Here is a 26,359-nt window from a genome sequence, read left to right as displayed (position 1 = left end):
CGCACGTGGGCACCCACAACGTCTATCGCGCTTAATCACTGATAAATCTGCCACACCACGGGAACAATGCCACTATGGCGCCCGACAAATGAGCGCAATTAATGCCAATAATTTCAAACGTTCCGCCGAGCATAAAACTCGGCCCAAACAGAACATTCATACCTCACTTAAGTACCACGGGTTGCCGATTCCTTTTAATCGATGTCAGAATCTAAAATTAGTTTCCTTTCTGTGCAGTTGCTTCGCGAGAGAATAGCACAAACATCTTTCAGCTAACAATGCCCATTCGAACACTTCTCTGACAGGACATTAAATCCTCAAGAGCTTTCTTCGAACTAGTGTTTCCCTTGAAAACTAATCAGCGCCAGCCATTATGGGATCAGGCTCCGTCTTTACGTACGCCAATATATCTCGCGCGCTCCTCGGGCGAGGAGAGCGCTCGTCCCCGACGAATTAGCTCCGACAACGCCACAATAGTCCATAATTATGAAATGTGTTGTGATTCCAAAAGGATATGCAATTTTTCTCAGGCTGCGAACAATGTGAGACGGTAATGAAAGGAGTCAATCAGTCGATGTCTGCGAAATACGCTCGTGCTAATTTATGCATCGGCCGGCGCGGGCAGACCGGTGCGCGGCCATTCTCTGCTGCTTTAATGTCTCGCACGCAGACACAAAGGGCGCGCAGCCGCGTCACCGCGCCGACCTAGCGAGTGCACGTGCCTCACAATATGTCAATGCAACGAATGCAACATGAAAATCTTAGGCCATAGATATCGCGCTCACATGTCCTCGCACGATACGTGAGACCTATACTTACATCCTAGCCTCATATGAATTTATAGCGCACGCCGTATTATTTACTAGCATTATACGCACAATTTGCGAAGCTGTCGCAAGGGCCAGCTATAATTTCCCGATGGCAGCAGATCCATCAATACCCGCCTCGGGCTGCGGCCGCTTTCAATTTGTAGGCCGCTTACATCGCCGGCAATTACCGGACGGACGGAAGGCCGATCATCATCGATATACGCGCTTAATAATGCCTAATGACACTTAATAAAGATAGAAAATAAAAGTGTGACGATTATTTATTAGCCGTCTCGTAAATAATAACGGTTCATAGCTGTGGTTAAGAAATAAAGCGTCCTTGATAGTTGATAGACCGGTAGGTAAAGTGTACGGTTTATTAAACTACCAGTTATTGTTTAATGTCTACTTTGCTACTACAATTTATAGAGTTTACCTAATAGCTTTACTTTCTGCGATATTAGTGAGAAAAGTTGTTTCAAGTTTCTTTACATTACCTACTTGTATATGGTATATATATTGGTTTTCATTTAGAAAAGAAAATACTATATACCTCCCTACGTCAATGGGTTAGCCGTCTGATTCATCATTAGGCATTAAAAGATGACGTTGGTTACGTATTCTGTTACCTACTAACTTTTCGGAACCAACCTGCATCTAGCTTGGACTTTTTTACTAGGGGATACTAGAATAGTTGCACCGCCATCTATCGGTAACATTTTGCTAGCCAAGTTTGCTCGGACCCCAACTTTTCCAGCATTATTCATTTTCTAACGGACCTTTTAAGATACTGTTCCTTTAGAAAAATAGTGGTGCCGACTTGGTGCGAAATGGTCAGTCTAACTTTTATTAAATGTTCTTTACAACAAGTTACAAGAAATTACGATACCTAATTATATTTATTTATTTAAAAATGGTTTGTAAGTTGACACCATCATAAGGTATACTTGTTTTAATTATATTGTCAAATGAAAGATAGGGATTCCACTGCCTTTTTCTGAAGTTCAAATGACTCACTGAAGTTTCTGAACTCAGCCTTTTATTGTCTCATTGTAGGGCACATACAAGTCTCTTCTGATATAGAGAAGGAATGTGCTTAAGGACGCTTGGAATCAATATTTTCGGGACGCACTACCCAATCAAAGCATGGAAGGAACCCAGAGGATTAAAAAAAATGTATTTTCAGGCATTATGGCAATAATTACAGGGTTTATTTGTCTGATTGACTTATGTACAACTAACTACATGGTTATGCATGGAGGAGTGTATGTTTGAGACAGCAATATTTGCAGTGTACATAAGTACGTTACTATTCATCAGATATTTTGTTCTTAATAAAATAAAACAACAATATAGTTTTCGTTTCGGTTTATTAACACTTAGGGACGAACCCTGATATGTGTTGCTACTTCCGCGCCTCGCTCGCATTCCGTACAAATTCATTTAATTACTATAACAAATATTTTTGAGAAAATACAATAAATTGTCTGCTAGTTACATTTTTTCGGAAAACATTTATTCACATTTAAATATCAAAACAAAAAAAAAACGATGCAACAATTTTAGTCTTAAAACAAAAACAGAAAAAGTTGTTAAGTATTACGATGATAAATAGACTTCGAAAATATCAATGCTATCTATTTTTGATACATTAAGTAGATAGTCTAGGTGTTGCCAATATGTCAGGATGTGATCTCATACATTTCGACCACATCCTCTGTTAAGTGTTTTTTTAATCTGTGTATGATGCATATTTCCGTTTCGCACTCATATATTTTCTAGTCTATTACTCAGTAAGCCATACTGACTTTACATTATAATTAGAACATTCAAGGATTTATTTATTAGCATATTTAAAAAAATAGACAGATATTTTAATATCCATCAAAAATATTAAACAGACCTTCAAGTAACAAACATAAACGATGGGTAGTCAAGCACTAAAACAATAATGATATGAATTTTCGATCAACATGAAACCACAAAAGGTCTATAAATATGTAAGTTAGACCCCATTACCATTATTGCTTACACCCTCACCCCATCATCTGCAGTAACATTGCGATAGGGGAAGTATCCCATGTTGCTTTATTTTATCATCTCGTATTTATGATACGTACAACTAAAATTGTGCAAATTTATTGGTAGTTATTATATTTTACATAGCAGTTATACTTTTAGTTTCTTTTTATTATAAGATGCAAAACTTAACCCTTCTTGGCAGTCGGTTAAAAAGGAGAAATGGTTTGAGTTTGTTAACGGTTAATACATTTGAGTTTCATAATTTATACAAATTACAGTTAAATCCTGTTATTCAGTCCTGTTATTAGGAAGGTATTTCAATTAATTATTAAAATTGGTGTAATACATAAGTACGAAAATGCGAGCTCCCGCGACATATTTCTCTACTAAGACAATACTTCTTCAAAACCTCTTATTTGATATAAACATTTAGGTGACCCACTATGTACAGTGCTTATCCTACAAAAATAATTTACTCAACCACTATACAGTACATACAATTTCATATCTTAAGTCTACAGGTAGAATATAAATAGGCTTAATAATATAATATACACACAAATACACAGAAAGATAATACATTGTTTTAGGTTGTTTATACATAATTTGTCTCAGAAGAAATTAATTCACTGATTGCAGTGAGAACTGTAGCCATATAATTTTTCCATCTTGCAATTAAAATATGATTAACAAATGTAACGCAACCCTCAGGGATTTTAATATACCTGACATTCAGGCTCAGGAAAGCATTTTAGCAATCACATCTTTCAATATGTTAAGTAGCAATTTTTTTTAAAGGAACGAGTTCATATTTTAAGTAACTACTTATGACAAAATCATTATTAATTCAGGTTTATCCATCAGGTCGCAGCAAGACAGACAGATTACCAAATGTTAATGTGAGCGTAATCTCCTGATCTAACGATAACCTTGCTTTAAGTGCGGTTCAATAATCCAAAACGATCAATAAACCTTCGTTTGTAAGTTGGGAAAGGATCGCGTCGCCAAATCTGATCGTACGTCATCAAATCGATATGCTTGCTGAAAACAAACTCGTATCGCAAAATATACATTTAGCTTATAATAAATTATTGGAATATTTCAGATTACATGGAATGTTTTATTTATACAAATCACTGTTTCAGCCATATTTTATGAATTTTACTTTTCGTCTTTGGTTTTCTATAAATAATTATGATATTTAAGTAAGCCATTTAATATAATAACGATTTTCAGAAATATTTTAACAAAAATTACAGTTTAAAGAACATACTAATATGTGCAGGTAACTATTATTAATATTTATTTCACTCTACATTATCATTTACTTTTCAATATTATACTTTCGGGTAGGAACCTTGAAATTATGTTTTAAAGTACACATTATACCTATCGACAACCTCTTAAACTACTCAGTTACATACATTCGTCTAATAAGGTACTAATTTGAAACTCACTTTAAATAAAATAAATAGTCTTTTTTCTAGCCGGTCACATCATTCACAATACAGTCAGGCGAGCTACTACGAGAACTCGACAATGATGGAGCGGTCGTCACAGCACGTTTTCGTTACAACCCGGGACCTGCCACTTACTTTGTCAAGTTTAAGGACAGGCCTGAACTGAATTCCTTCATCAAAATGTTGTCAGTTCATCGGTTACCGGCTGGCAGTGAGTGTCCGTGGTATGCACCTAACCCGGCTAAGGAAACACAGTCCAAGGAAGAGCATCGAAGCCTGTTCACAGTGGATGTCTAGGTGAGGGCGAGTGTTGCGGGCGCGGCGGGGGTGGCGCGTTAGGGTGCGCGGGGGGCGGGTAGGGGCAGTAGCGGAGTGGTGCGGGGGGCTTCTGCAGCCAGAGGTCGTGCGGCAGCCCCAGCGGCTGCGGCCAGGCGGAGGGCCAGGCGCGGCCGCCCAGCGCCAGGAGCTGCAGTGCGGCGGGAGAGCGCGCCCACGCCGCGCGCTTCTCCGCCTCCTCATCAGCACCGCCCGCGTACAGCCGCAGCGGAGACCGCAACAGCTGCTGCTCCATCAACATCAGCTCCATCGGATCTCTGCGGAAAAAGAACGACACTCACGTTAATAATGCATATTATATAACTTATTGTTACGTTATGCTTCTGTCGTCGTAAGGTAACTTCAAATATGGCCTCCATAATTGACTTAGATTTGTAAGCAGATGTAGGGCGGATTACATGGAAGCCTATTGTACCAAGTGCTGCGTAGCATTTCCAGTATCTGCCGTCAGTCATGCATCCAAGAACACTTATGAGAAATGTATTTTTGGAATAATATTCAAAATAAGAAGAAGTTAGTTTCTGATAGTATAAGTCCTATTTCGGTAAAGTGTGCACGGTCGCGGCGAGTTCCGCGAACCTCTCGTTTCGCGAGTCGGACTGTTCGTTGGGTTTCATCGGTCCGTAGTCTATAAAACCGAGTTCGAGGAACGACACCGGCCACCGGCGGCCACGTGGCGATTTCAAATCTCATAAAACGTTACGAACGTCACACTAGAAGCTGTTATGTAAAATTCAGCCTCGATGAAATACGACGTGGTCAGCTTTGTTTACGACTCGTGCGTTTAGCTTTGATTTACAATGCCAGTATAACTCCAACATTTGCAATAAGCAGAATCTTTAAATAAAACACCTACCTCTGCATATTGTGTGGTAAGCATTTTTAATACGCTTGGCCATATGTAAAAGTGCTAAACAAGGAGTGTATCGCTGTCGATTGTTTCTGCGAAGCGTCTTTACGAGTAGTGTCGCAGTTAACGAGGCGCGCGGCGAGCTCGTGCGTGCGTCCCTTTACTGCGCCAGTGCGTGATGCCCTTTATCGGTTCCTGGAGGCTGTCGCGACCGCCACCGATCACGCTTCCCGTTAACTCGCTATTTTCGCGTCTCTACGAAACTATCGATAGCTACTTATAAGTGTGCAATAATGCGTCTTTCACGCCTGCTCAATAGAAATCTAGTTAGTGGTCGGCTCCTTCCCGTTGTGTTCAGAGCTACACGTTCGTTGTAGAGCAAGCGTAAATCTGAGGAGATGTTATTAATAATGGTGTCCGTGTTGAGATACGAGCGTTAGTCCGAGAGCGGCAAATGAGCGTGACGACACGGCGTGCTCGAGCTAAGCCTCAAAATTGGCATGACATCACGAGATGCCGTGTCGAATTTAATCTATCACCGGAGCGGCGGCCCCGGGCGCCGGCGCGCTCTCCCCGGGAATTAAAAACAGGTAGTGCCCACACACGCTAACACATATTATAGATTTTTTTATTTAACTCCTAACTTTTATAAAAACGTATAATAGCCGGTGTTATTGTTATAATAACTTTGAATCAACCACAACATCTCAAGCGATTTCACACCATTATATCACGCGATCTGGTGTAGTGTCAATTTAATTCTCCCATGTAAGTATAGAGAAATAACCTCAGTCTCAGACCAGTAAGATGACCTGTATAGTTTGTTAATTGAATATTTATCATTTTTATTTTGAGTCAAACAAGGAAAAAGCTCTTGAAAGATGCTCCAGGAAAAAAAATTACATCTCTCGCAATATTAAAACATTTTAACCTCGTGCATAATTGAAGGCAATCAAAACTGAATGTTAAATTGTGAACTAACACATTCCACAACACTAATATCTTAAAACTTACACTTATACTTAGGCGTAAGTTACAAAAGGCAGTATGCGGCGGCGAGTTAATGCTGGGAGAGAAGGTTTGTTTCGCCGGGTGGTTATGTCGTTTCGGGTGCTGCGGGGGCGTTAATGGCGTATTTATTATGATCTCGGTATCAGCAGTAATAGCCAACACTCTCCGCCGGCAAATTACAGGGCGGCGGCTCTCAGAGGCCGCCGATAGGCCCGGCCAAGCTCGCGCAGCCTCTTATCGATATCTTGTGCCGACCGCTATCGATGTTTGCCCGCAAATGCATAATGTGTCTATCTGATAAAAAGTGAAATATTATTTCCTTTACTCGTAATATTAGCGTACAGATTTATAGCATTTCCTTTGATTTAAAGATTTACAAAAAAAAACATTCATATTGTTTTACAGATGAAGGTTATTTATGGAGCTCATAAAAATATTTAAAGAATGTCAATTTGATCTATTTGAGGATAGTGCTCGGGTTGCCTGCAGTAAATCACTCAGGCGCCTGACTCAATAGACATAAATAGCAATAAGTGTTGGCCCAGCCGTTCATTGTCTATGATCGTGTAACTAAATGTGATAGATGGTTGATATTTAAAAAATAGTTAACGTAACGTAACTGTGAAACACGCAGGCGGCCGCGGGCAGCACGCGGTTGTCGTTAAAGTTATTTCTAGCTCGTAAGTGAATCGCATGCAATTAACGAAGAGGTGCGTCCGAGCATAAATATAACTCCTCGCCGCTAAATATCGGCTCTGATTGAGCGAGGGGCGGATCTTATTAATTAATGGATGAAAAGCCGCCTCGACCACCACGCCAAATAACTCCACCGCCCGATTCTCACACAATGGCAATTCATCATACTTATTGTCTGACGATTTCGGACGTCAGCGAAGGAAGTCATTAAGGCTGAGCGCCGTTAGGCGTTGTTTTAAATATTTATATTTATGAGTCGGTGTGAATTCGGCAATCAGAATAGAAAGTATTAATAGTTGACTGGTTGAACAATACAAAGTGCTTGAACGGGTTTAAAATGAGCGTATAGTCGTCAAGTGAATGGTGCAAGTGTTGGAGTGACGGACAGCGGAGTGGCAATTCTGTTCGAGATAGTATCGATAGAGCGCTGAGCTGAATGTACCGCCGAGCTATGCGCGGGCGCACGGTAGCAGCGCTCGACACCAATCAGCGGAGCACGCGATACCAGAACCTCTAATTATTCAGCCTTTCATTCCGTTATGTTCGCTCGAGTGAGAGCGACAGGAAATGTCACTCGCTATTAAATTTTAACACGTTACTTTTCAGTTCTCCTTGAAAAAGCGGTACCTTTGTGGAGCTTTTAAATTCACTGCTGTGATTTGTTAAAGATAAATATTAGGTATAAAACTTTTAAAGGGATTTTTTATATTATGCTATATTTAAATTAATCCAAGCAAATCCGCTTGAATAAAAAAACATGATCAACGGTTGAAATAGTTCAAAGCCGGTAGCAAGTAACTACAGAGACCAAAGGCCTCATTGGAAGCGGTAAGTAATTGCAGCGATAACATCTTGAATGAACCGTCAATCACCGATCCGAACTATCATCGGGCCGATGCTGTATCAATTAATACAAATCGGTAGCTACGCACTGACGCCTACGTCGATTACATTATTAATAGTTCCGATAATTCCGCTCGTCATGCTACTACTGTAACACAAAAAACCTTAAGAGCTAATGCGGGATATTTGTGAGTACTCCTTGGAACTAAAGAATTTCTTACATAGAATCAAATATCAAAACATGTTGATGAACATTATTTTAATAGTCTACTATGTCGCACGTAATTGCAAACGTTGTCATCGACATGAATACTAAAACGTAAAGCTACCACAACCTTGTATTATAATCCGCGGAGTGAACGTCAAATTGCTTTCAATATACAATCTTTAAAGGTGAATCGGTAATTGTTTATGCATAGTCAATTCAGCAGGTTGTTGCTAAAGTATAAACACGTGAGCGAGAACGCGCCAGTGCTCACACCGCCCCCGGAGAACCGGTCGTATGGGCATCACACCGATGGCCAGATAATAGAAATGCGCTTTAATTTGTCGTTTAGGGCATAATGAGGAGCGGGCCCTGTGATTACGCGCCGCCGCCGCCGGCTCCGGCCGCCGTTGACGTGAGCTGTTTCCACACGCCGCGCCGCACACCGCCCTCGCGCAACCACGCAACCTCGAACGTGTTAACACGAAACTAAGGATACCTCCTTACTGGCGCAACTAATATATCTTAAGGCAACACGTGTGATGAATTGTTATCCTTCTGCAGTATTTTGATCTACTTAGATAGGACTATCTGGAGTCCCAGCGAAAATATGAGCCAGACAGCAGATGTATGGTAGACTTGAGATTGTGGCTTCAAGATATTTCAGAAGACCATACCTACATGCGCTTGCCGAACTGATCGTTTTTAAGGTAACGAAGGTATTCATCTAATAAGCAAAAACAGTTAACACTTTCATTAGGTACGTAGCTTTATGACCCAAACATACAAGCTTTACGATTTTGTGCCACTGGAGACCACGAAACGAAGATTTTAGTCCACCACAAATAGGTGCAAATTGAGAGGACCAAATCTACAGTGTAGATCTAGAAGACCGAGTTCTGATAGAACGTTCTCGAGAGTATCGGTAGTGTTTATGTTCTTCGTAAAGGCGCCCTTACCACTGTCCATCGTCCGTTGATCGTGAGTCGAAAGTAGTGGTCGGCTCATGGGAACGCCCGCCGTTCCTTGAGGCGCATTCTCGCCGCGAACAGTCACCCAACACCTCTACTTTAATGAGCGAAACACGCTATTCCGCTAAATATTCATTTTTACCTTTCATAATATATGGAGCGGAATTTTATTACCATCTCCGAGGTAGAATATCTCGTCTATTATGTTATTCAATGGTCTATTAAATTGATTTCTTATCGATTATAAACAAGATATCTTGAGAGATCCTGCTTCGATACGGTATAAAGAACTATGACATAAAATACCGTAGATTTTAATCAAAAGATGGGCATTCTACGCAGCTGAAGACAGGCTCTAAAATAGTAAGTACCTACTTGATAAATTCCTGAAAGATGATTGCCGAAAGCTATTAATTCATACTATTAACACCGACAACAAAACTGCCTACTGACAGTCAGGAACAAATATTTAAGTATTCAACTTGCTAAGTTTACAGCTCCTAAATATGGAGGATAAAATAGGTGATGATGTAATAAAATATTGCTTTGTAATTATACGCAATAATCACGCATGGACACAATGGAACGTAAAAATAACTGCATAATATTTTTAATGCATAAGTGAAGCGAAGATGAAAATGCTAGGTTTTCTACAACTAATACCTGCTTACAAGTAACTGTACAAGGCGACAAGCCGACTACAACTTGTTATGCGAGTGTTTAGCAAAGTGATTTAAACGCACCGAAGACTTGGGTAAGTACATTGTTAAATTCAATGTTAGCTTCGCTTGGAGTTAAATCAATTAGATGCAATTTTATTGCATAGGTGTTGTGTGTATCGAGATTCTCTCATACCTTCATAAGCGACGAGCGTTTATTCTTCCTGTGTCTTTCCTATTTTTAAAAATCTCAAGCTTAATTATATAAAGCTTAATTTATAATCAAGTTTAAATCTTCCTGAAATACATTACCTATTTGGTGCTTACATCGAACAAGATGTGTGTAGGTACCTACTTGGTTTATTTTGTCGAGTCTTGCCTTCAAATCTTAGCCCAGTCCCACACACAGGAGATTAATTTACGAAGTTGTTTGATTATTTTTCATTGTACGTATAAAACAAACAACTGTGCTTAGCAGTTTTAAATTAAAATCAATGTTCAATAGAACGATATGGTGCAAGAAAGATCGCAAGGCCTTACCTAAGTGATAATGGCTGATCATAAATTTCGATAGCTGAATATTATTTAAGATAATAATGACACATTGTTTGTCTGTATTTCGTCTCATTTAAATTTATTTGTTTTGTGAATGTGAGTAGGTACATAATGCTAGGAAACAGCGAAGGTGCTGTCATCTTGCTTGTGAAAACCCTTTCGCTATTTGTATTGATTGCTTCAGTATTGCTTCAGTCTCATGGTGAAGATAGATTACAATTCTTAACTTGTTCCTTTCGCCATACAGAATCTACGCGCCTACATAGGTATATCTATACAGAATCTACGCGTTTGAATTTTTTATTTAAATTAGGATAAAATTAACTTGTGGCTTAACATACTTTTTATTTAAACAGTCGTTCAAGCCAAAATGTGATCCTTTGCGACAAAACCCATTTGATAAAATTTTCCAAGGTTATTTACCAGCAAGTGTAAACGCAGAGTTCATTGCCCCCGTACATTTCTTAGCCGTCCAGACAGCGAGAACCTAGGTATTGCAGCAAATGTTCCGATTGATTACTTTCCCACGTCGATCCAGTAAATAGTCGATTGTTCTAGCGAAAGGTGTCGAGACATCGACAATGGAAGATATCGACTTTAATATCGAATGACTGAAGTAAAAGTGGAATTGTGGATTTTCTTTGTTTAGCAAAGTTAGAGTTGATATTGATGTTGTATTATCAATTTATTTATTAAGTGCAGCAATGGATAAAAAATAATTATAGACACAAATAAGTATGCCATTGAAATCGTCTTTCTTTCTTTTAATATTAAATTAAATCTATTATTTATTTATTATAGGTAAAGTCTGAACATTTAATTAATTCAAATGATTGATTTGACCCCACAAGAACATCGTTTTAATAACTAGTTATGCAAGATTTGTATTGTTAAGTCAAAAATGTAATTTGTCTTCTTAGCTATTCATCAAATATCAATTAATTTATTTATTAAAATTATGAAATTCAGATGTTCTCATCAGGCTGAAATTATGATTTAATAAGGTAACTATCGCCATGTCGATTGAAGTAAGGAATGAAGGCCACTCTCTCACAAAGCCGCTAATTATCTTAATTGACATTTTGAGGTTATAAAACCTAGATGTTTTCATGTCACGACACGAGGGTCGCACTACTATATAGCCAAGTCAGTCCACGAGCAAAGAACGGCTTATTTTATGGCTTTTGTTAACAACAGCATAAAGTTTTATATGTTAGACAATAAATGTGATTAGTCTATGACATCACTTTTGACGCTGTCTAACTATAAGTGCGCCGAGTTACATTTAACATATTCATAAAGTAGTCATTCTAGCTTTGTTATTCGTGAACCTGACAGAGCTCCAAGTAAATATATAAACTCATGTATGTATACTGTTCAGTATTACTTAAATACGATTAAACAATTGTCAATATCCTAAAAACTTCATATTTTCCTTATTTGCCAACTTTAGAATTGTTTTTCAGGTGCTAATAAAAATATTACGAATTTTATTCCGATCAATGAAAAAAAAGGTCTTATAACTAATTTCTCCAACTGAAAACTGATTTTATACATCTTTATAGACCCAAATAGGTAGATACTTATGTTACTAGTATTTGTTTCGAAACACGATAATTGCAATCATTTAAGTACCAACAGATAAACACGTAGCTATAAAATAATCATAACAATATCGGGCACATTGCTATCGCCGACACTCGAGGGCACATCCTCAATACACCCTCAAGATTATTTTCCGCCCATAATCTTATTCGCGAAGTCGATTAACCGATAAGCTGGATAACAACAGCCCCAAACGTTCGGCCGCTCAGCGCTCAGCATCGGCCGATATCGGCCGCAATCAGCGGAGGAACGTTTTTAATCTTTTATTCATGTTAAACTGTTGGCGGCAAATTGCAGGGCGGCGAACCTAATGCCTTTCAACTGTTGCTAATAGCCTGTCAATTTATCAAACGGCCACGCGCTTTTTTAGACCACTTTAGCGCAAATAAACTAATCGTGCAGGCTCGTCACCAATTTTTGAACCTCAAATTTGTATTGATGGGCTGTTAAAATTTAATGACAGGTTTTATGATTTCGTGTTAGGTTGGTACTTTAGGCTCAACACCCATTAACAAAGGTAATGCGAATTATGATAGAATTTTAGAACGTTCAAACCTCTCTTCTCATCTACATCATTTCATATTCTACATTATGTCATACCTCCGATATTTTTAAACAAAGATCCTGATACAGCTAAATAAAATAAAAAATCGGCCACAAATTATAAGTTTGAATTTCCAGTACCAATAAAGTTAAGGAATTTAAGAAGTTTAAAGTTTATGCACTTACCTATCAAAATCCGTCAGTCGCGATGAATCCCGAAACCCCTTGGCGAAAGGATTGGAGTCTATCTTCAGTTTGGTGATGAGCTGGTTCTGGTAAGCGGTGACGGCAGTGAACACCGTCTCCGGGAACACAAAGGTCCTGTGCTGTTCTCGCGTCAGGTCCGTGATGGGTCCACCTCCTTCTCGAACCTTCACGAGGTGGATCCGGGGCTGATACCGGTGCATCGAGTTTAGCACGATCTGCGAAGAAAAGGTTGCATGTTAGTTTTAGAACTAATTTATTGAAACCAGTTAATTTGTCGGTAATAATTAGATTGTCTAGGTATTGATTAATCTGATAGAATTAATTTCTAAAGACCTTCTATATCACTGAGGAAATACTTAGTTTCAATATTAAAAGACTTTCGTGCAATAGAAGGCGTAAAAATAACTGTTCTTCAACCCCTTTTGCGACTCAGACAATGTAGAAAAAGGGTGTCTACCTAACATGTTCGTAGTATTAGCAATACATGTGTACTTATAACTTCAACGCTTCATATAAACCAACACTTAGGCAATATGCCAACTAGTGCGAACTACATTATTTCAGGTTGTTTCAAAATAAGGATATTATTATAAAATTGCGGTTTTACTTAACAAAGCAGTCATGAATTGTAAATTACAGATAAAAAATGAACACGTGAAATAATTAATTTTTGCAACAAAGACAATAAGCCGAAAGAGCCGTTTCCTTTGATAATAATATATCCTTATTAATCCAAATTAGAATTTAACATGTATAATAAGCAAGCATGTTGAAGATTCGGCGTTTTGTGAACAAAATCTCTTCAGGTAATCAGTCATAAGAACGGCGCAAGTTTGTAAGTTGTGCGAAATATGTAAATGTTGGAGGTAATACATCAGCGGCCAGGTGTTCACAACGACGCCATGCACCATGTCTTTGTGTGAAGGATGATTGTGACGTGCGTGGAATGAGAGGGAAGCTGAAGATTGTGTAACAGTTCTAAGGGCTACTTAGAAGATAATGTTTTTGATTAGCAAGGTAACATGTATCGAACACTGGTCTGTATTTCGATATACTTAGGAAATGATAAACGATAGTTATGATAATGTGTTTTAAAGTTACGCGAAACTAACTAGAATTGATAAACATAAAATTGAATGCTAATGTGTTTACAGTTTAAGAAAACCAGGTAAAATTGATAAACCACATTATCATTGGATTTTCTAATAAATTACTAACTATTCAACAGGGAGCGAGTTACTTAAATGACTAGGCGACAGGCGTGTCACAGTAGGCCAGTAATTGAAATAACGAGTTTTCAGAATTAATTTTACGCCGTAGAGAATTATTAATTTTAATATCGACCGTAGTATCTAGTCTAGTAATTCAAATTACGTTCCAATATTCAAACTAAGTGAGCTTGATTTCTCTGTAATGATAGACATCCTTGCGTTGCTTCTAAATCAAACTGCAGTACATCTTGTACGGTTATTCGAGTTACACACGAACTATGTACTCAGACGTTAATTAGTAAACATAGCATTATCTATTCTAATAACAATGTCGGTGATTTCTCATAACGCGAGGTTCGTAATTAATTGGCCGATGTCCCGATGTGACGAGCCGATAAGGCCGACGCGAACTGCCCATAGTTTTACTGCCCTGATGAGATAATTAAAGTCTCTAAATTAATTAATTTCACTGCCTAGTTATTTTTATTGCGGCATCGTGTTAATTGTGGAGGCAAAGGCGCCGAATCATTTCGTTGTTAGATTAATAACATGACTGTTCTTTCTTTATGATTCGTATAATTACTGTATTAGCTAAATATGCGTGTGTGAGTGTTTTCTTGTGTTTCTATTTAGAGTGACTGGGCTTGATTTTATCTACCAACTTGTCTAATTGCTATAAGTTATTGCTGTAAGTAGAAGTTTAAGTGTATCCATTGCAACATAGGGAGCTGGGGTGCTAAAAAATCTCTACAATAAACAATAACTTAAATAGTTAAGTTTTGGTGTCTCAAAGGCTGAAATCTGATATGCTACTTTAGATGGTCATATCTGATTTCAACAAAAGATTAGTACTTATTTCATATTTTTTTACTACGTGCAACTTCTTAACAGGTGGTGTACCTGAGTGAGAAATCAATAGAAAGATCGTTCATCATCATCAGTCATCAATAGAACACTATCAGGTGTTAGAAAGGCAGTGTGTGACTGACCGTGGGCGTGGTGATGATCATTACTGGTGATCATCAGTGATCAGCTGCGGCTAATGAATGACGCCCCGCCTTCTATGGGATTCACTTTAGTGTTGTAATTATATTGGGAGCTTTAGATTGTGATCCCGAATGTTTATTAATGATTCTATATTTTGAATTGATTTGATACCTTCAATCGAATACTTCTTGCCTTCCTATTATTTACTTATAGGTATTTGCCAAATATTATATATTTTTATAATAGGCTGAATAAGTTTTTTTTTCGAAAAGTTTTTTTATATCTAGATATTTACTAAGTTTGTACCTATAATTTAGTAAATTAAACTGTCAAATAAATCATGTAGGGTTTTTTTAGATAAATAATTTGACCTTTGTAGCTACTCAAAAAATGCCTTCATATCTTTCATTTTTAACAGATCGTCAATTTAATTTTTCAACTTTGCCAAAAGTATTTAAAACTAAATTCGTTAGAAAAGTTCCAAAACACATAAATTAAATGTGCAGGTACATAAATAACCAACATCACACGAATATACAAATGTTACAGTATAAAACAATGGCCACTAAATTAAGGTACTTAATCTTTTGAATATGAATCACTTGTACCTAAAATACATTTATATGTTAGCTTCTTAATTCGTAGATATTAATGAGGACCTACCCAACCATTAGGTACTTATGCATTCAATAGAACTCGCGCTGCCGATACGTAGCTTTACAATAATTACTTATACGACACGACGACATCACGTACGGCGTAGGCGACGACACGGCTCGATCTGAAGGGATGCGGCAGGAACAACCCACCCCAGCTCCCCTCTTGTCATGCCACACGATATTAATCTTTAACGTGTAAGGAATAAGATGACGTTTGCGGTGGCGGCGAAAGTGCCGGCTGGCTGTAATTGCGGTGGGAGGCGTTGGGAGGGTCGTGGGGAGGAGCGGAACATGGCCGACGGTGGGGGACAGATGGCTGCGGACCGTCGGTCGCGGTGGATGTGCTCGTTTCTTGCTGTTGAATGTGTAAGAAAATTGAACGAAGGGAAATATTTGTTTTGCAGTTATAAGCATAGGACGTCCTATTTAATTGTTATTAAAGGATGTAATTAGATCTATGAAGAAGTTTAGATATCTACTAATTTATTTTTGATCACGTTTCGCAAAATTTAAAAAAATAAGGAGAGACGACTATTTCTTAGGTATGTTTTGTATTTTCATTTTGGTAGGTAGGGTAGGCCTAGGTTTATTTGTGTAATGTAAAAATTCAACTGAAATAAAAGTTTTTGCCGTCATTATCTAAATCCAATCAACAGTAAAAGATTCCAAATTAATTAAAATTTAATTGAGACATGTTTGGGTCGAGTGTTAGTGCCGGGTGACGGCCGGGTCGCGGGCCGACTCGTCAATAAGGCTGCGTCGATATTTCGATTAGCGCGCGAGCCCGCGGATTACGGCGGATTTTCGCCTCGACGCCCGAGCGCCGACAAATTGGCCCATTTGTACCTTACTCCCAACACCCGTGACACAGCTCACACAGCTCACACAGCCCGTAACGACGCGCTCTGTCTACATAAATCCGACACCATCAACCGCTACCGTTACACACATTAAACATATTTATATCCCACACAAAATGCAAAATATTGCTTTATTATATCCAAGGTAACATGACACGGGAAATTTCTACAGTAGTACCGCATTAGCTATTTAAATTGATATACCTATCTACGCAATAAAACCGATAACTAACGAGCACCTGCATTTATGAATCAATAATGCCCGAGCCATAAATTAAGGGTACCTAATGAACTATATTTCAAATAATTAAAACCTATGAAAAGGAATTAGACAGCGTTGAGTTATTCATAATTTATCTAATAAACAGCATTGGTAGACAGATAAAGTTATTAAAATCATTATAAACAATGCGACGTTTGTCTATTGCTTCATAAACGTTACTCATTAGTATGTATTAGACATAAAGTAGGGTTTAAATGGCGTCCATCCGAGGCGGTGGTTAAATAATGAATTTATTTAAACAAACAGCACGTGTCCATTGAATATGAGATGTCAACAGATTGAATCGAGCGGGCCGTGTGGGCGGAACACTCGCGCGCTCAACTCTATACCGACATTACAAGCTTCGAGCAATATATTACTCGATTATTAACACTAAGCATGCGTGCAGAGGTTCAAACTATTACATATTTATAGGTGTTACTATATACCTACTAGAAATCATAAAGTTATAAAAATCCGAGACGTAGGTATGTAGTTACGTTTACTACTGTACGTTCAATACTGCGTACTTTGATTTATTGAGTATTGGAATTATGTTTTCCTAACAAAAAACTACACAAAACTATAAATAAAAAGACTACATTAAAAAAAAAACGAATAGCATAAAATTGATAAAGATATTCCAATAAGACGGAGCTTAGCTCGCGACTGTCCGTGTGTCGTCGAGGTTAAGTCAACAGCGGCGGTAAGCGATGAGTAACGATCCTCTAAAGTAGCGGATTTCTTTGCATTTGCATTAGTTAGTGTTCGCAAAGAAATCGGACCCGTTTTATTATCGACACCACTCTCGTAAATACTTTAATTTTATTTGCTCACCGATTTTCTGATGTTTTTCAGGCTGATTTTATAAAATGTAGGTTATCCGCTTAAAAATAAAATATTGAGAATAATAATATGCGTGTATTAAGGAACAGGCAACCAAAAAATATGCGTCGACTACACCAATATGCGTAGCGACTACGGAACGACTACGCCAATATGCGTAGCGCGTAGTCGCCACTCATTTCGTAGGGAACGACTACGCAGATACTACGCACATACTACGCACTATCTACGCGTTTGTTTGAACGGTAACTCATAAACTGATTTACGATTGATAACCTGTCTCGATAAATAGATACCTAGTGTGATTTTGACAAGTATAGTATACTTCAGATATTTCGTTTGTTCCATGGTATGGTAGGCATTATTATCATGTAAGTATCTAATAAGTAATATAATGTACTGTATGTTGCAGCGCAATTAAGTATTGTCGTCTGTATAATGAGACAGGCTTACATTTTATTACTCTGTCGTAACGTAAAAGCATACAAAATCAAACAAATACCTACAATAATGTTTAAACTTTATACCTTAATCAATTTCATCTTTTATTGGCCGTAGCGTCTCAAGTTCACAAATTCATATGGAACATTAAAATAACTCAGAGGTACGTAAACGTTCATCATAATATCGGTGGCAGTAAAATATCTCCAAATAAAATACTCGCTCGTAAAGAGACTGACATCGGGAGTCCAATGAAAAACTGGTAAATCGTCATTTAACTAGAGAGGCGCGTCGCGTCGCCGTCACCCGGGGAGTCACGATAAAGGTCACCTCGGAATGAAAAAAATATAAAAGTTATATTAAAAAACGACCTCCGATTGAAATGAAGTGAGACGATGGAAACAGAAAAACAAATAAGACTACAAATTGAAGTGAGAAATGTTATGTCGGTGTGCGCGCCCCCCGCGAGGCTGCTCTCGCGTCATGAGGAGGCTTCTTGCAGCCGTCGTTACGGCGCGTGATTAATACGCGCGTGCTATCGGTGACGCGTGTCGCCGACGTCTGACGCGCCATAACTCTGCCAAATGAGCTGCTGCGCGGTGGCGCCGCTCCCATTTGCATACAATACGTGGGACAACCTGTCCCTTGCTGGAGACAACATTCCATCATATGACTAGTACCAAATTATGGCCACCAAACACATGTTATTTTACATTCCCGTGAAAGATCATAAAGCACCTACAAAATAGTATGATTAACGGTCAAAGCAGAATCCAAGTTTAAGTCCATCCAAGTGAACAATGCCTCATCGTCGTCCAGTAACGCAGTAAAATGTAAAGTACACAGAATAATACATTGCATAGAAATATAAGCATCGTACTTAGTGATTCATGTATTAGGCTAAAGTAACGAATTACAAGACGAAGTGTTTCTCTGTGCGTTCATAAAATTGGTTGTTAGTTACCTAGGTACGAGGGATGAGTAAGATGGAACAAGGGAACAGGCAGGCTCATAAACCTGCGTACTAGCACACACAATATGGAATAAGTCAAACACATCATAGCACAATGAATAACGCCTTGAAATTACCAAACTCGCCTGAGTCAGGTCAAATTGATGGGTATATAGCATATTTCCTATTACTAAAACACTGAACACAGGCCTGTGTCTTTCAGGAATTCTACAATACATAAGCAACACCCATCATAACCAAACTGGGATACTTAGAGTACCGACTAGTACCATAATAGGCTTAAATATTGACAACGAAACCTAACATAAAAACGTCACAGTAAAACAGAAAATTATTTATTAATTACAGCTTAAAATATATGTGTTGTAAAAGTATATCAGTTGTAAATCTTTGTGTACAAAATTTTATTACTTATTTTAATATTACCGGAGTGTAGTTAACGTAAGTTTTTAGTGCAAATAACCGATTATAGGTAACGGTTTTACAGCTTACTGGGTGCTTGCTGTGGTTTTACCAGTGTCCATACCAAACTATTTCTCGTTTACCTACATAAAATCACCCTTCTTTAATAGTAAATCACTTATATGTCCAAAGTGAATCATACCAATTTTCTTTTAGTTCGCTAAATGTAAGAAACAGATAGCCTTTAATATTTAGCCATAATGTCAGATTGCAATGTTGGTAGAAATTGAATTTATTTGCAGAAAAGTTTCGGCGTTTTACCGATTGTAATGTAACGGTTTTATAGCTTATAATTCGTCGTTTGGCAAGAATAATCCCAGTGCAAATTTGTTGTGGGCTGTTTGAAGCCCGCGGCGGTGGCGACCGCTTCCGGCGTCTCGGCTACACCCACTCTTTATTCCAATTGCCCTTATTATGACATAAAAGTAATTCATGATACTCTCAGTTAACATCACCACAAAGTATATTTAACTACCGTTAACTATATTTGAGTTAACTTTGTGCCTCAATGATGGGTACGTTGGAAGTTGAAATTAATACGAGCGCGGAAGCAATTGACTTTGAGTTTACCCTTAAAATTAACTGTGCGCAGCGGAGTTTCGAGTTTGCAAGTATAATAATTTCATTGATATTCTTTTGTTTTCAGTATTTTCCGCTTTGTTCGGAAGAAGTAGAATTATTTCTATTTATCAATGCAATCAAAGCCTGGCTTAAAGTTAATTTTAACAGTGAGAGCATTAAGTAAACGTAGCAAACAATGTAGCGTGTACCTACAGATTGTAATTTTATCTCAATTACTTAACCAGTTCATACACTAAGTATGGTTGTTAAGAAAACTTATTTCACACGATTGTTTCGTGATTGGACGTAAAATCCTTCAAAGTAAACCCTTTCTCTTAATATTTGGTAACTTTTGGAAACATTTAATAAATAAATTTAAAATCTCCTCTTTACTTATGAGGACAATTATCCGATTAAATTGCGGCAAAACCCTTTTTTCGTTCCTGCTAAACGGGAGCCATCAAACCCCAAGCGAAGTCGATTCCTCTCGCTAATTGCATGTGAGCAGAAACAATGAAAGCTCCCACTCAGCCAGTAATTGGATGCAATCAGGTAGCTCCACATGTTTTCATAAACAAGGAATTATAATTACGGAAACATATCTGAACTTTATAGCAACGATGCTCTTTCTAATTGGTCTTGTTAAAATTATTACATAGATAAGTAATTTTTATCATTGCAATCTAGAAGTCAACATAAATTGAAATACAAGTGCTGTAAGTCAATTAGTAGTTCTATTTTTACGACAAAGATGTTCCACTTTTTCAGTCACCTGAAAACGATCCTCAATTAGTCGAACGCGTGATAAGCGTCTATTTACGCTGTATATCTAGTATTGTACAAGACTTATCATCATATGAATCAACCCTAGAACACCTAAATCTCACCATAGACCCTTTAACATTTGACAGATAGACCTGCCATTTTACAAAGAAGTGAATTTATACGGTTTATCTATAAAATTGATAGTTATGTCAGTGTCACTTACATTATGAAAGTTTTATGAGTACGATTGTATTGCCCGTCCATGCCGTTAGATGTCATAAGATGATAAGCGCGTTGATATATTTATTACTTCGGAAGGGCGCTGGTATTTCTAACTTGTATGTGTAGCTACACAACGGTATGTTGCTACCCAGTTTACAGCTTATGCATAATTATGATGTGTTTAATTAGGAACATTACGAAATACCACTTGTATGTAGATGAGGAAGATTAAAATATTAATATTAGTTATAGTAAAATTAGTCGCACTGTTTAACGAGTGAGTGCGGGCGCGGGGACGGTTAGTGAGCCCAAGGTGTATAATAATTACCGGCGTAAGGTACGCGCGCTACGAGCGAGCCCGCGCGCGCCGCAGGAGTCCCGCCGACGCCGAATAACTTATTAATTTATATTACACCTAAACTCAATATTCACTACCTACTCGAGTCACCTGTCTAGCTTGTTTGTTTTATAATCGCCTTATTTCAAAATACGTTAACGACGTGAAAATATCCACAGTAATTAAAAAACGCAAATGATCGTCGAGAATTGATGTTTGTCGTTGTTCATTAAGACGAGCGGTCGGCCGGCGTGGTGAGCGTTTTATTAAATTTTATTGGCTTGTATATTCATACAACGGCTCGGATGCCGCTATAAATTAAATGGGGATTATTAATGAAAGTATTTCGCGGATATCGGTGCGATACGCGTCCGAGCCGCTGTCCGGCAGCCCTGGCTCGCACACGTAGAGCGACAACCGACAACCCTGTTAATGACATCGGCTTTTTGGCTAATGACCGCCATTATTGTCTTGTCTCTAGCTGAAAGTTAAACAAAGCACCGCTGTCGATGGACGTCACAAACTTAATCACCGCGATTTACGTGAAAAAGCGTATAATGTTGGAGATAAACGCCGCTATGCACACATCTTAACTGCATTATAATTGCTTGACCTACTTGAGTCGAACGTTGCTTAAATAAATAAGGCCTAACGATATAATTCCGAGTTGGTGGAATAAATTGTAGTGATTATGTGTGTAGTATGTGTGAGCCTAGGGCCAGGGAGTGCGGACTGGGTGGTTGAGCCGACGGGGGCTCGTGGCTGAGTCCCGGCGGAGCGTATTTACAGTATATACATGGCTAGTACGCAAGCGTGTGAAACTAGTCGCGAATAGATTGGAATTCACTTTTTATACAAAGTCTTCCGATGTATACAGCAGCAGTACGCAAATACTCGCATATATTTTGTAGTGGCCAAAGTAACTTGCTTTGTTCCATAATATACAGTGCTAGTCCGCATGCAAACTAATCGTGTATACACTGGAATAGGCGCGAAAAACTTTACGATTCCAATCTATTCGCGAGCAGTTGCACGCTGCCATTTTGATTAAAACACGACCTAGCATTTAATGTTAATTTAAATATTAATAATGCTCGTAAATTCAATTTCTTTTTGTATATTTTTTAAATAAGTTGATTTTTTATGGGAAAAAGTGCAACCACAAAATTATTTATTGAACACATGATTAAGCTTCTAATTTTACAACATTATTTATACATTGTCATCTAATTTACTAACTGGGCCTCGTTTTTAGTATATTGCCATTTATAACCTTCAATTAAAAAACATTGTATTAAAAATTGAAGTTAGTGACGAAAACGAACCGCTGCAAAACCGACTCCACGTAGTCTTGTCTGCCCTACCCCTAGAGTGCAATTCAAAACCGCGTAGGCGCGGAGGGGCGAGGCGGCCTGCGAGCTGAGCCGCAGGTAGTTTTAACGCTCGCCGCCGCGGCTGAGGTTGGCCGGCTGAGCCGGCCAGCAAGCCGAAGCTGCGGTGGTGAGCGTGAAAACCATCTGCGACGATAAGCTCGCATGGGACCGCCGGAGCCCCGCAGCACCGGAGCCGTCACAGAAGCGATGCTTGCTGCAAGTTGCTTGCTTACATTTTAAACGTACTGAGTAAAAAATTAGAAGCTAATTAAATATATTTTATGGTGTCATTTAATAGCATTTTAGAAGTTTACTGTTAGAATGCATGCTACAAATTTAGATGCTAAAAAATAACCATCATGCTGAGTTGTATTTAGAGTGGTTTACTTAGAAGATACTAGTGGCTAACATAGTATTATTTAGATGCTCGTTAATTATGGCTGACTTAGTAATTTAGAAGGCAACATACATTTTTGGGGGCGAATAATGATATTAAAAAGAAGCCTGTTTAATTAGCACCCATTTTTTATAAACAAACTCAGATTCAAAAGCCTTTTTTATTTAATGGTTTACCTAATATTAATTTTGTATAGTTAAATTTGACGTGTATACATTGGAATGATGCATGTGCACGTCTAAGCTACGAATTATACTCGAGCAGTACGCAAAATTCGTGTATACTTTGAAATCACAAATTAAAAAACAGCATTACAAAATATCAGCGAGCAGTTTCCTATGGATGCGTTTTGGCTATGTACACTCTGTAAATACGCCCCGGCGGAATGCGCCGCACCGCGGGCGCTCACAATGACAACTGATACAGCATTAGTTTGTCACTAAATCCTCGCAAGCACAACATTTCATGTTTCATTACGTCATAAATAAATTACGAAACATTATCATGAATATGTTTATGCAATCAACAGTAATTTTGCAAGTTGTTTGTAGTTTAACAACGCAGCCGTTTTATTTGTGAACCTCATAAAACATAAAGTTATCGCGAATTTGCATGAAATTAAAAGCTTCTTATTTATTGCATAGACATTGTTATCTTATGCTATAAAGATTTTATAATTTGAGGAATTTCTATACTCACAGAATATCTGGTTTCACGTTTTGATCTATTGAAAAACTTTCTTTGGCAAACAATTTTAGAAGGTCCAGAAACTATTTATTGATTTCCTAAAGTTGTGAAACATAAACTTGTAATCTCATTATTTAAGTAAACGACCAAAAAGCAGTTCATTAATCATCACGACTCGTGTTTAGTGTTGGACCACGAACTGAACCAACAATTTACATATTTTCATTAATTATACCTTCGTTTCCTACTATTAACCTTGAATGCTTATCATTACTGTACACAAAACATATTTTTAAAACATTATTAATTTTCTTTTTGGTAAAAATATAAATTAAAAAGCTTATCTTCCGTATCACGGCTATCACTCAAATGTTTACTTTCCCGCGAATAACAACTATAGCCGGAGAACAGGTTTTTATGATGTGCCTCAGCAATATATCTTCATAGTCGACAATAGATATATTTCATAGCTTCGAGCGGTATTACGACTTTCGTTGATGCACTTTCGTTTACAAAGGAAGCAAGTGCGTAACTAGTGCTGGTTTACATGATGTTTATTACTTAAATTAATTCCTACGCGACACCTCAACCTGTTATTACCATTTCGTAACAGCAATTTGTTACATTCAAGTTATAATTCTTTTTTATTGTCCAGATATCGAAAATATTTGCATTTTCATTACGGTCACAAGTTTACAGCTGAAATAGAAGTGTTAGATCATTATAAATGGCTTTTGTAATATTTATTACTCGTCAGCTACTGAACTTGTTTTCATTATTGCTGTAATAAATGTGTTGGAACTTTTAATATGGTAATTGACAAAGTTGACTTTAAAGTGATATTAATATTTTGTATTCTTCACTAGACTACAACCTCATTCGAAGAAGAAAAAAAATATAGAGAGATATTTTTAAAAATATTTAATAAAATAGAATAAAGCTGCTCATTCATATAAGATAAATACACACAACTATGAGAAAGTAAAATATATTACATCAAGATTTAGGGATTTAACACGCCAGTGTCGTTGGGAGGTCTTTGTGACCGGAGGCATATCGGCTCGGGCGAGCTCGCGCGCGTACAATCGCGATCCGTCATCGCCGCTCGCCGCAGCCGCCACGCTTTCGTGTGACCGTTCTCATGAATTCTAATAATCTGACCTCATTCCGACACACGATTATACCGAGCTTTTAAATAAACCCCACAAACATTCACAAAGGTCTCTCCTACTTTATGAACGGATTTTGAAATTCACTTTAAACTTGCTTTTAACGTTTTCGTGTTCGTTTAATATTAGTTTATTCGAGTTTAAATGCTGTGTTATAAAATTAGAGACAATGTTTTCGTTCTTTATGTACAATGTAGAAACAGTGAACGTAACATTACCTTTGTCTATAAAAAGGTGTAAAAGAACACAAATTTTTCATGACGGAGAGGTCCTTGGAGGAAAGAAAAATAACATACAACTGTACGTAATACACGCAAGTGGACACAAGTCGGCATTTCAGGGTTACAATGGCGAGTGTCGTGAATGCAGCATTTATTATATTATGTCGAGTAGGTACAGGCAGTTAAGTGGCGCGCTGATGATTAATTCGTCGGTTCCATGGAGTTTTTGTTTCACAATTAGGCGGGTGGACACGAACGGCCGTGTCGAGTTGCGTGGCCAATACTTTGTTACCGATGTTAACGACTCACCAATTCCAGTTCCGTTCCTGATAATATATTGCTAATTAAAAGTTTTATTTATAAATACTTTCGTGTATTTAGCTGTTTCTTGAACCGGAATAACAATAAGTTTAGATTTATTGAAGGAAAAATTTTGTTCGGTGTAATGCCGGTAGCTGGTTGGTAATCTAATAATATTTAAAGCAACTTAATATATTGTTATTAACGACATAAATATTCTTAATTATGCACAGACTTCACGAATGACGTGTGCAAAGCCATTTATGAAGGCTTCCGCTTCGGTAAATTATTTTTACACTTTATTCTTCATTGTTAACTTTACTTAGGTTTAATAGAAAAGTTGTATTAAAAAATAAAAGTTGAAGTTATCTTTGCAAAAACAGTTTAGTTACAACCTAAACTAGAGACAAAATTTGAGGCAATTATTGCATCCAATTCATATCTTAGCCGATTGAAACCCCCTAAAATCGTCTATACAACCTTGTACTCGCTACTTTGCCTAAACAAGCGCATTATGTATATTAAAAGAATTTATTTAATTAAATAAGTTCACGATACGCGCGCGATTGCCATCGGTCTTCTATGGGAAAGCCAATTAGGTGTGTTTTGGTGAGAGCCGGGTCCATCCATCATATAGCCACGCCCCCGGTTCCGTTCCGGCGCCCTCGCACAATAAACCTCGAGTGCGTAACGTAACCTAGCATTGTTCAATTATATACAACTCTACAGTTCAAGAAAATTAACGAAAAATGAAAAAAAGTTGGTCAGTAACCAAAAGTTGCCTATATGCTGGGGTAGAGTTTTTTTTTTTTGCAATACCTTTTCTTGTCACAATAGAACAAAAGCATATCAAG

General features: G+C 37.8%; 2 protein-coding genes across 2 annotated transcripts in view; one reads left to right on the top strand and one right to left on the bottom strand.

The window, feature by feature from the left end:
• Window positions 1–3,503: 3,503 nt before the first annotated feature.
• LOC110376978 (T-box transcription factor TBX20) overlaps window positions 3,504–26,359 on the bottom strand; it is a 66,950-nt gene continuing 44,094 nt past the window's right edge. Inside the window, exons 5-6 of the mRNA XM_021335645.3 lie at window positions 12,752–12,987; window positions 3,504–4,884 (exon numbers count right to left, since the gene is read on the bottom strand). Of these exons, the coding sequence (XP_021191320.1) occupies window positions 4,572–4,884; window positions 12,752–12,987 (549 nt within the window). The 3' untranslated portion in view covers window positions 3,504–4,571. The remainder of the gene's footprint in view (window positions 4,885–12,751; window positions 12,988–26,359) is intronic.
• LOC110376967 (nucleolar complex protein 2 homolog) overlaps window positions 8,035–26,359 on the top strand; it is a 182,754-nt gene continuing 164,429 nt past the window's right edge. Inside the window, exon 1 of the mRNA XM_021335631.3 lies at window positions 8,035–8,045. The gene's annotated coding sequence lies outside the window, so the exon portion shown is untranslated. The remainder of the gene's footprint in view (window positions 8,046–26,359) is intronic.

The sequence above is a fragment of the Helicoverpa armigera genome, chromosome 6 (assembly GCF_030705265.1).
Source record: "Helicoverpa armigera isolate CAAS_96S chromosome 6, ASM3070526v1, whole genome shotgun sequence".
NCBI lineage: Eukaryota > Metazoa > Arthropoda > Insecta > Lepidoptera > Noctuidae > Helicoverpa > Helicoverpa armigera.
This window is presented reverse-complemented; position numbering and strand designations above follow the sequence as displayed.